Source organism: Schistocerca piceifrons, chromosome 2 (assembly GCF_021461385.2).
Source record: "Schistocerca piceifrons isolate TAMUIC-IGC-003096 chromosome 2, iqSchPice1.1, whole genome shotgun sequence".
Lineage (NCBI taxonomy): Eukaryota > Metazoa > Arthropoda > Insecta > Orthoptera > Acrididae > Schistocerca > Schistocerca piceifrons.
The window spans coordinates 935,928,284-935,940,993 of NC_060139.1; the positions used below are offsets into that span (position 1 = coordinate 935,928,284).

Sequence of the window (12,710 nt, forward strand, 5' to 3'; positions counted from 1 at the left end):
ATTAGTCACTCCCTGTGCATGGAGCAGATGAATGTTTAAATCAATATATTTACTCATAACATAAGAATAACATTACCCTGTTCCGGTACAGCATTTGCATTCGGTTTTTATGTATGATCCTTATCATCCCAGGAGGTTGAATCCAGGCTTCTCCATCCACTTGTACAGGTACACCTTCATCACCTAAGAATAATAAAGAACTTATTTAATTAGAAGATGACATATGGATTATAAAGACTGTTTGGACAACTTAAATAATAGATAAAATGTGCAATGGAACAAAATACGACAATCTTTGTAAAGCTTTATTATACTTTTATAATGCTTCATCAACACAGCTTATACAGTCATATGTTTTATAAAGGATGTTACATGTGGCCAAGAGTGTAACTAATTTTTGGCAGGGTTTATTTAAAGTTAAAACAAACTAAGCTGCATCATATTCCACAAACAAAGAAATTCTTAATAAATAGCTGACCTAATATGTTAATCTGGACTGAATGACATTGGGCGATACGATGGTGCTGCAAATTGATGAGACGTGAGGCTGCCATCTGAACTGAACCAAATACAGCTACAACTTCCAGAATACGATCATCAAAACTTGGTGCCAGGAAGATGTCATCCTCCTTGGTCCCACCCCAAAAATTGGTCCCACCCATGAAACTGAAAACAGAATATTAATATTTTGTTTAACTACCAGAAAGTTGTAACAACATTATTGAAGATATACTGAGCAAGAACTAATTTCAAATTCTGACAATATGAAGTATCATCACTAATTACACAGCAGTTAGGTTTATACAATGCAACAAATTATACTACTATAACAAATATATTATTACAACCTATAAGACAGGGTTCTTTTTGTAAAGTCACTACATTTTTTATAAACAGCATATCAAAATGCAGTGAACTTTCCAAATTTTGCGGCCACTTCATACAAACTACAGTGTCTAAAAATTAATATAGTATCATATACTTTAACTGGTGTAAAGTAAAACATATACTATATTGTACCTTATGTATAGAACTAAATATACATGTATGTACTAAAATGAAAGCATTATGTTCAAATTTTATTAAAAAGAAAATAATATAATGCTACACTGACAATTGCAACATTAATTTACAACATGTTTCTGAAACTGCAAGCATACTCATTAGATGCTAATTACTTTAGATCCTGTGTGAACAATTGGTTCAAAAATATGTGACAGATCTCTGTTCCTCAAACATTTCTCTTTGTGTAAATGTAAAGAATAAAAGAAAACTACCAGGACTGTGTAATACACAACTGTATATAATATACCTATAAGTACCATACTCTGATCTGTAAGTACTGGAAGGAGTAAAAGTAACAGCTCACTGCACAGTTAAGGAGTCAAATGGCCAAGAGCCACATAAAGGAGACTGAAAATTTTATTAACCTTTCCAATGATGTCCTTCTTCTGAGCTAGCTACAGAGTACACATACATATTATGAAAAGGACAGATTGCTTACTCACTATATAGAAGAGATGTTGATTTGCAGAGAGACACAACAAAAAAACTGCTATACATATGCAAATGACATTGCCATTATTCCACCTTAGATTTTCTGTTATTTGAATACACTTACATATGTATACAGCTGCATGGCTGCATTAGCTGAACTGACTACATTGTTACAAAATTGCAGCTCGATTATGGTGGGGGAGATGTATCAGATGAAGAGAGCAAGAGGACCTAGAAGGGAGGGAGGGGGAGGGGAAGCGATGGTTGGAGAGAAGGGTGGCTGACAACTGGGAGAGAGAGAGAGGTAACACGTGGGTGGAATAGGAATGTGTCACCAGTAATCTCATTCTGGCACAGGCAGGAGGAATTGCACGTGGCACATAATGACATGGAGGAGTGGACTGTGAGAAGAAGGCAGAACTGAGGAAAGTACTGACTGCACAGAGTAGAGTGTTCCTATGCTTTGAGACTTTGAAGCAGTCTGGCCTGGGCTGAGAGTACTCAGCCAAAGTTTAGCATGGTCAAGCCTTAGGACTCTTGCAAGCTAATATACAATTGGCAGTGTTTTTGGAGATCTTACTGCTATGTGTGTTTTCCTGTGGCACTGGACACCTGGCCTGGTTGAAGCAACACTGGGAGTAGTGGACTGGGAAACTCAGGTAATGGTTTTAGCTACTTTGTGTCCACATTTTGATACACAACATTTGGCAGATTACACATTTACAGTCACCTCAGAAATCAGCGACTTTAACTTTTTATTTGTGAACAATGAATTGTAGAACTTTTGGATCCAAAGATAGGGTGTTGATGCAGAAAGGGGACTTAACATCAAATGGCATATGGTACGGTTGACAGAAGTATGGAAAAATGAAGAGTAAATAGAATTAAAATCAGGACATGTATTCTATTAAAGAAAAACAGTGCAGGGAAGATATTCACATTAGACTTCGTCACAACAACAATAAATTAAAAACAATATTACAGATAGTAAAAGAGTGTGAGACATATTACCAAGATTTCGAGTTATTTTAAAAATAAATGAAAGATATTCCATGTAAATCATTCAAGTTTGTGCATCTATGTGATTACACTCTAATAAGGAGACAAAAGACCTCTACAAAGAACTTCAGTGACTGGTACATGGCAGCAAACCAAGACAATAATTGGGGATTTTAATGTAAGAGTGATATCAGAAATGATAGGGGTCATATGTTAATAGAAACTGCTGAAATGAACACGAGATTTGACTTAAACAGATTTGTCCATAAGAGAGCCTATGGAGGATGGAGTTGGCACAGATTAACTGCAAATAAATCTGACCTTCAATTCATGAGGGATCACAGATTTGTAAGATACAGAGTAAAAATATAAGAATTTTTAACATTGTGCAGCTCTGTCAGCAACTGTGATAACTGAACATGTAAAAATACGTAAAAGTAAGTACAAAGTTAGAAAGGAATAGGCTCATCTGGTGAGTAACCAAGAATGTAAAATATGAAATTTATTTGAGAAAAGGAAGGTATACCACATTAAATTTAGTAACAAGCCACAAGTTCAGCATATCGGAAAATGAAGATTACAACTAAATAGACAAAAGGAGTAATTATTTAGGAAACACACTTAGGCAAACAGCAAAGAAAGGTTGCATGTATCAAGAAAGCAAAGGAAAAGAAAGCCACAAATGGAACAAGGCATATCTTAAAAGGAAGGCGGGAGTCATGAGGAAACAATAAGTGGGACATGATATAATAAGCTGATTAAACAAAACTTACCACCATTGTCTTCAAGAACATGTAAGAAGATACAATGAGGAGTTGACTAGAGGAATGATTGCAGACAGTAAGAAAATGAAAAAGACAGGATCAAAAAAATGTGCTGACTAGACACCACGTTCCATCAGTTCTGCTGACAGATGCCACTGTAACTACAGAGAGAAAGAATCAGAAACACATTAAAATTATGGTATTCCAGAAGCACTGCCATAAGGAGTATATAAAGCCACTGTGGTGAACCAGAAGGAGGAGTGTCTGGAGAACATGGCTTTTAATAGCAGTTATTAAAGGTGAAGGAAAAGTAATAAAAAAAAATGATTACCCACAACTTGAACAATGCTCTCATTTTTTACTTATACGAAACAACACTGGCAGCACTTAAGAAATTATAGATCTATCAGAATCATCTCTGAGGAGGTCTGATAGCATGTCTTTCTCATTCACCAAAGGTGAATCCACTGAATTTCTAGCTATGACGACATTTAAAGGCATTGGGGTGTGTTCAATCGATTGACAATGTGCAGATGTTACAGGAGCATACAACCAATGCAAGTAACACAGTCCAAATGGAGCCAAGTGCATTTGAGAGAATACATGACTCACTGCAAAGAAGGACTACTGAAGGAAGTGCATTAACAACATGCAGCAATGTCTATAAAGTCTACTTCTATGTAACAGACAGATGGGAATGAGAGGACGGAGTGACCCATATCTCAACAGTTATTGGTTTCTGGACATATCATCTTGTCTACCATGTAGTGGGCCCAGGCTCGATTCCAGGACAGGTTGGAGATTTTCTCCACCCGTGGCCTGGGTGTTGTGTTGTCAACATCACCACCATCATCACCATCATCATCATTGTCATCATTATCAACATATCATCACGAACATGCAGGTTGCCCAATGTGGCATTACCTGAAAGAAGACTTGCACTCGGTGACCAAACTTCCCAGGATGGGGCCTAACGGCCAAACATGCCACACAATCATTTCACTTTTTTGCATTACAGGAACTTTTGTTCCAGTTTTGACCAACCTGTAGGAATATGTGGCACATTTCTTTGAGCAACCTATATGTCCTCAACAAATCAAGTTTTCAGTAGGGTTTTAATCTGCCCTGGACAATGTCTGCCTAAAAACTGCTGTTGTCATAATCATAATGTTATGAACCTTTGATTTTAGCACTATGGAGCTGACATTCTCGGAACACATATATGCTGTGTGCTGTTCCACCAGTGTGGGCTTAAATTTAACTGTGTAAACAGTCTGATTAAGTTGTTGCTGAGAACACTAGCAGATTTATAGTTTGCAGAACACATGGAAACACACTATTAATCAATTGTGCTAAGAAAACCTGAGAGATCATATCACTAGGAGCATCATGATAATCAGAAACAGGTTTCAAACACTGGCTGACTATGTATCAAACATAATCTAGATTTGTGTGCTGAAATATCAACTTTGTATGGTATGCTGTATGTCTCCATTCCTGTGGGCTTTATAAGCAAGCTGATACTCTTGAGACTAGAGTTAAGCAGCTGGCTGACAGCTTCTTGCTCAGATAGGAAGAAATGGAATCTATGGCCTAATTTAGAACAGTTGGATAGGAATATTAATTTTTGTGCTATTTCTTTGAATATGCGGCCTATAAAAAGTGAACCCTAGAAAGAAATAAGTCAAGTTCTTGCTAGGTCAGGGTGTATACATGGACAAGGAAAAAAATTCCTGGATTTTTCCCACTTGAAAATACACTTTCCCCCTGGTGAAAACACGCTTTTCCCGTGTTAAGTGACAGTATACTTTTCCCCGGCACTGTAAAACTTATCAGTCCTTTGAATGTTTATGGTTTTATACGCTGATGTAGAATTTCCCGTCACTTTAGAAAACAAAACTTAGGGGGAAAAAGCACGTTTTGGAAAAGACCTTTGATGTGCAGCAACATGTACGCTGCATATTTTCGCATTACGAAGGTATAAATTCGAATTCCACCAAACACCGTATGTTACTTTCCAAAGCATTGAAATTGAGACTGCGATGCGTTTTTGTACGCCAGTCATAGCTCATGTCACATGATCTCGCCAGCTGATAACAGCATAGGACACGTGATGTAGTCAGCCATAAGATATATCACACAAATGTGCCAGTAAAATTTTCAATAACGACATAAATGTCTGATCTTTTGGGCTCAAAATCTCCTCTGTGATTTTATAAATTCATCGAACATTCTTGCACATAGTTCATCTTGTGTAAAAGGAAATTTACTTTGAAATTAAAGCTTTGCAAACCACCATTTGCAATATTTTCCAGTGACCTGTTAGAAACTGATATGCTTCAGCGGTTGCCAGAGAGTGCCAGATAACAGGTGCCACTGCTCTTGCGCAGCTACGATGACGCAGGAAGCCCGTATGTTCGTACGTGTAAAACATTAAAAGATCTTGCACTATGTCACAAAAGAAACAAGACATCAGAGGATACTTCATGAGCAACGGAATTTCGTGAACCATACTAAAATGCATAATTCAGCTTAAAATGCACATTCGTATGTCCAGATTTGGATGTAAATTTTCTTGAGTGCCAGGACTGTGTTATCTCATGTTTGATTCTTTATTATGGCATAATGCCATGCGAGCTAGAAGATGGAAAACATGCACTTGAAATGCAGCGAACAGTTGAAACTAGCCAACAGTGTGAAATTAAACACTTCCTTTCAAATAAATTGACTGCCTCAATGCTGAAGAATAATAAAAACCAAATCTCTTTAGCAAACCGACAAAAATAACTTCATTGTTCTGCATGGCGATTAATGCTTGACTGCCAGAAAGGTGGAAATAAAACCTGAAACTAACAACATATTTTAGCCTTCTGTAATTATGTGAACATATTTTAATACATTTGATAGCTCCAGGTCACAGAAATCTGTTTTGTTTTCATTTAACATGAGAGCAATAAATGAAGAGGAAACAGCAAAATCACTATTAAACGTAAACACAGGTCTCGTGGAGACTACCCACCTGCCCACTACAACTCAGACTGCTCTGTGCATAGCCCCGAATCTACAATGTTTCCGAACCAGGCAATATTAGATAAAGGTACCCAGCCACACATCCGTCACCAGAAGCAGAAGGTACTACTCATATGCGACTTAACTGCGCATGCACAAGAGACCGACTGCAACTGCTCAAATGAATCTAATGTAAACAGCTGTCACGTCATGCTCATCAGAGGCAATTTTATGTTAGGAAGCATTGCATAGTGTTCCTAAAGCCTTTGACACATATTGCTGTTGGCAGACGCTTGTATGAGCACAATGTTTTGTTGTTGTACATGGCGCATTTCCTTTGCGACTTAAGTTTTATTTTCGTTTTTTCCCCCCCTCTCATTCATGTTTTGTTGTTGTTGCTGCAGTATTATTTTGCGGAAGCGGGATGAGTAATATCCTTTGCTTAAATATTGGTTCTTACCAGTCAAAACCACAAAAATTTGACTAAAAACTAAAACAATGAAAAATTCCTGGTCTTCTAAAAAATTCCCGGGTTTTTCCCAGTTTTCTCCCAGATGAAAAAATTCCTGGGTTTTTCCCAGATCTCCGGGTCATATACACCCTGTAGGTGAACCATTTGCTTAGAATTGCCAAACTGGAATTTGAGATTGAAACTTCCACATATGCGTTCAGCACTTTTCTGCTTTCTATAGACACAACACCACTAACACTCTTCCTCCATACCCACCACCAAGGATTATGGTTGGTATTCAGAAAGCTGTAACATGGAAGAGCCCTTCTTGTATTTCAATTCAACAAATCTGAGAATCTCACTTCCTTAGGTAGCCACAAATGGAAAATTATCTCATGTGATAGCTCTCTCTGAATAATATGTTTTTAATGTATCACAGGAGATGAATCAGGCAGCTGAACCACAACAGCAGCCTCACTGACTAATTGATTGCAATTGAATCCAAACGTTTGATCATGTGTCACTGGAAATATAACAAAATTCCTTTAGCCTACACTCATTTGGTAGCTCTTCTACCATACTTTCCAGATTTTTGACGCACTTATATGCTAAAAATCCAGGATAGTTGTTCAGCCCGCAGTCTTGTGTCCACAGAACTTATAAATTTATTTAGCAATACTATAGGGACACACATAACTTTATAAACAGTATCAGAATAAGTTCAATGGTTTGAATTATTTCTGAAGAAGTGGGGAATCATGGAAACAGGGGAGATACAATCATTGTCTGATTTATTAGCGTCTGTGCATGAAAGTAAACAAATGACAACAATAAAGAGACAGAACAGCCTCAGAGCAGGTTGATGATGAAGTAGTTCAAAAAATACTAGCCTTGTTATAAAGTGTACTTTATCAGTAAGTTATTACTTCATACATCCTATCAAATAACTATCTTGCTTTCTTTGCCTTCACAGATTGCTGCATGTCCTCATTTTCCAGTCCAGAGTTTCCTTTCTGCCAGTCTATAATAAAATTCTCTCTGTGTATAGAAAAATGTTTGCACATACATATTTTTTGTTTATTATGTTTTTGATAATAAAGTAGAAAATTAAAAGTTTAAATATCATTAATTAATTTGCAATTTTTTAATGAAAATCTTAACAGTATGCTATATAATTTATGATGGAATACCTTGGAATGTTGAGTACAACTATACCCTGTAGTGACGGTAAAGGAATTCTTTGGCCATCACATTCAAGCTGTACACGCTGTTCCAAATTTTTATACGTTTTCTGTGAATGAAAAGGAAAAAAAAAAAAAAAAACAGGTCTTCTAACAAGCTCTGCTAATGATGTGAATGAAATCTTTCATAACAAATCATTTCCATAAAACACATGACATATATGAAGTGGATAAAAGAGAACCAAATAAACTTAACATAAGCTCTTTGGCATGAAAGACAGAAAATACTGCATGAAAATTTGCACATAAATTATGTAATTTAATTTTATTATTTTTGTTGTTACCTGTAGCCATTCTTTGCTGCCCAGTACACCATACCACATATAGTTCTTAGCTCGTGATCGACATTTCTCTGGATGTTCTTCTCTTTTCTGATGGAAATCCAATGAAATTTTGGCATCAATTCCAATACCAAAGTAGTTGTTCATGACACACCTTTCATAGTAACCTTCCCTGCAACAGGATACATGTAAATTGCTAAAAAAAACTGCTTTAGCCACAGGAATATCACATTATCCTTTGACAACTGAGTTAATGTCTATAAAAACCACTTGTTTGCTAATGTCAACAGACATGTTATACACAACTGAATGCATGACTCACTGCTCTTCTTTAAAACTAGTCATATCCCAGGAAGGAGTGCTGTCTTTGAGCAGCTGTTTAATTGTATAAAATACCTAGCAGATAACAAAACTACACATGAGGGAAAATCAGAAAATCTTTGTGCTTACATTTTTTTTTTGTTAAATTACAGCTGTAAATGTGAAGTCAAAATATCCACTCCCAGTGATGGACCTTTCTTGGAATATACTGGCCTTATCTGCCAAAATCACTGCAGCTAGGCACTGCTGTCAGTTTTGCAGATGATGGTGTGCTTCACATGTCCACAGTGTACTAGTAGCAAATTGTGATTCATTTTCTATGGAGCAAGGGATGAATGTCTGTCAAAATCCACAGGAAAATGCAGCCCTCAAAAAATTTTCATGCTTTGAGAAGTGTGGGGTGGTGGCAGTGAGAGTTCGCATAAGGTGAAGAAAACCTGCATGACAATGATCATTTTGAGAGGCTGTGTTTGTTGTTGACTGACAACAAAGTTTCCTGCATGGATGCAGTGGTGAAAGTGGATTGGCATGTGACCCTAAAGAACACTTCCCATGAGCTTGGCATTTCATACGAAGTGTTTACAACATTATTCATTGCTCCTTAGGGTGCAAGAAGATTTCTTGTTGGTGTGTGCCTAAACAGTTGGATGACATGATGAAAGGCAAGTGAATGGTTGCTTCACTAAATCATCTGCAATGGCGTGCTAAGGAGGGCGACAATTTTCTGGACCACATTGTTACTGGCAATGAAATGCACATACTGTATTTCACACAATCAATCCTGACAGTTATTGTTACACACTGTCACATTTTCAGGCTGCCATCAGGAAGAAGTTCTGAAGGATGCTCTATGCAGACAATACGGTTAGCCTCCACAACAGTGCAATGCCACATGTGGCAATCAGAACTGCCAACAAGCTCTGGTCAGTTCACTGGGAGAGCCTGGACCACCCACCATACAGTATGGATCTTGTTCCTTAACGATTTTCACTTTTTCAGTTCCCTCAAGAAGCTCCTCACAGGACAGCGATTTGCATGCAATGATCAAGCCAAGACAGCAGTCCGACGGCGTTTCTGCAGTCAGTCAGATGAATTCTACCACAGAGGCATTTAGTGCTGCAATGGGACAAATGTCTGAACTGGAGTTGGAACTATGTGGAAAAATAGTAGAGGTACATAGAATCGTATGTATATTTGTAACTACCTGCATGCACCTTATTTTGGCTTTCATAAAAAAAAGGAGGCAAAGACTTTCTGTTTCCCACTCGTATGAAAGTAATTTGAAAATGTTGCTCCTCAACTACTCCCTAAAAGATTTATTGCCAATAAATTAATAGCTTATGTAATACAAAAGAATTACATGATGACTTCTATTGTTCAACTAAATACCGTTTTTATGTTATGTGAACTCATACAAAAATGATCAGCAGGCAGGTATAATTCAATTTTCCAGTAAATTGACTTGTTCTAAATCGTTAGAATATAAACTATCATAATTTGCTGCTTAATAATATTTGTGCTTATGTCAATTAAATGTAACCTAGTAAGTTAGCAAGAAAATTACTACCATGAAAGATAAAAATGCTACTAATTCTTCAGTTACAATAAATAGCTGCTGTTTATCACCTTTCAGGTTAATATTTACATGAATATAGAGGTAATTTAAAAGAAGATAGATAACTACATCTACAACAATGAAGGCCTGTTTGCAATACACTACCTATTATCTCACAGTTTTAGAATGTATACTAATATTTGCCATGGAGTTAAGAAAAACTTCCAGTCCACAATCTAGATAATTTTTAAGGGTGAGGTATTGGATTAATAGGAATCCCCAACATCTTGCTTTGGTTAGATAGGAGCTACAGCTACTACTACTTGTTGCAGACCTTTTCACCAGAGTAATTAACTCCACTCTGAATCCTAGGCATGGATACAAAGTCTACATGAAAATCATTTTTGTCTTGTATTGTGTCTGTGAAAATAACAGTTCAGCTGATACCGATTTTTATGTTCAGCAACAAATGTTATTAAGGAGAAAATTTACTAGGGAAGTACTGTGGAGCCACCGTCAGCCGTACAGCAATTTGTGCACACTGAGTTGTTTAGCGCCACTGTCACACTTATGTAGATACTGAAGTGGCAACAAAGCACACTCTAATGTGTATGATGCTACTTTTATTTTTCTTCCCTTTTCATAGTATTAATTTTGAGCCACCATGGACCCGATGTTACTGCAATGCTGGCAGGAGCAGTTGTGGCTATAGAAGGATCAGCAGCAGCAAGAGCAGATCCAGGTGCCGATAAACGAGAATGCAGAATTGCTTTACTCCCATGCCAACTAGTTGACAGGCCAGGCTCCTGCTGGACTGGTTTCTTCCCTGCCCCCAATGCAGTTTGCCGATTATGATGAGTCTACTGGAAGGTAGAAAAATTATCTGCATCAATTCTTGCTGCACTGCCAGGTGAGGCGTACTGCCTATCTAGTTGATAATGCCATCTTGTTATTCTCCAGCTGAGTGGAATTATATGAAGTTGTGCACAGTTTGATGCCCTCCACTAAGCCCAAAGAACTACCTTTTGACAAACTTTGTTGGTGGTTTACACAATATTTTGGGCATCAAACCCATGTGGTGGCAGCACGTTTGCAGTTTAATCGGTACCACAAGCACCCCGGGCAATCGATGTGGTATGGGTCACCATTTTGTGGAGTCTCTCACACAAGTGTATTTTTGAGTGTCCCAAATGCACTAACTCGTATGCAGGCTAGCTAAATTTGGAATATGACTGTCCAGTTAGCACCTGACGCTGAAGTTCAAACTAGGGTGTTGACCTCGACTGACCCTTCTTTAGCTGACTTTGCTGAATTCGAAGAATCATATGAGCTTATGGCAGCAGCAAGGGACTTCATCTTCATCATCATCATCATCATCATCATCATCGTTTTCTAATTCCTGAGTGTGGTGTACAAACACTCGCCATCTCCTTCGGTCTTGATACATCTTCTGTTCCAGGACAACTTCCCATTTGTGGGCAAGGGACATTCTTTCCAATAATTGGCTGGTGGAACAATCAGATGTGCATGGTAAACAGCCCCCAGTCCCCATGGGGAACCCCAGATGGTTTTCCTTCCCGCTGAGTCAATGTACACTATGTGATCAAAACTATCCGGACACCTGGCTGAGAATGACTTACAAGTTCGTGGCGCCTTCCATCGGTAATGCTGGAATTCAATGCGGTGTTGGCCCACCCCTTGCCTTGATTACAGCTTCCACTCTCACAGGCACACATTCAATCAGGTGCTGGAAGGTTTCTTGGGAAATGGCAGCCCATTCTTCACATAGTGTTGCACTGAGGAGAGGTATCAATGCTGGTCGGTGAGGCCTGGCACGAAGTCAGAGTTCCAAAACATCCCAAAGGTGTTCTACAGGATTCAGGTCAGGATTCTGTGCAGGCCAATCCATTACAGGGATGTTATTGTCATGTATCCACTCCACTGCAGGCCGTGCATTATGAACAGGTACTCGATCGTGTTGAAAGATGCAATCGCCATCCCCAAAGTGCTCTTCAACAGTAGGAAGCAAGAAGGTGCTTAAAACGTCAATGTAGACCTGTGCTGTGACTGTGCTATGAAAAACAATGAGGGGTGCAAGCCCCCTCCATGAAAAACACAAACGCACTACAACACCTCCACCTCCAAATTTTACTGTTGGCACTACACACGCGGGCAGATGACGTTCACCGGCCATTCACCATACCCACACGCTGCCATTGGATCACCACATTGTGTACCACGATTTGTCATTCCACACAATGTTTTTCCACTGCTTAATCGTCCCATGTTTACACTCCTTACACCAAGCGAGGAATCGTTTAGCATTTACTGGCACGATGTGTGCCTTATGAGCAGCCGCTTGACCATGAAATCCAAGTTTTCTCACCTCCCACATAACTGTCATAAAACTTGCAGTGGATCTTGATGCAGTTTGGAATTCCTGTGCATGGTCAGGATAGATGTCTGCTTATTACACGTTACGACCCTCTTCAACTGTCGGCGGTCTCTGTTAGTCAACAGACGAGGTCGACCTGTATGCTTTTGTGCTGTACGTGTCCCTCAATGTTTCCACTTCACTTCACTATCACATTG

The 12,710-nt window shown here is 38.5% G+C and overlaps 1 protein-coding gene across 1 annotated transcript in view; it reads right to left on the minus strand.

The window, feature by feature from the left end:
- LOC124777768 (diacylglycerol kinase eta) overlaps positions 1 to 12,710 on the minus strand; it is a 583,415-nt gene that overhangs the window by 117,554 nt on the left and 453,151 nt on the right. Inside the window, exons 17-20 of the mRNA XM_047253274.1 lie at positions 8,246 to 8,414; positions 7,911 to 8,011; positions 479 to 666; positions 77 to 183 (exon numbers count right to left, since the gene is read on the minus strand). Coding sequence (XP_047109230.1) covers positions 77 to 183; positions 479 to 666; positions 7,911 to 8,011; positions 8,246 to 8,414 — 565 coding nt within the window. The remainder of the gene's footprint in view (positions 1 to 76; positions 184 to 478; positions 667 to 7,910; positions 8,012 to 8,245; positions 8,415 to 12,710) is intronic.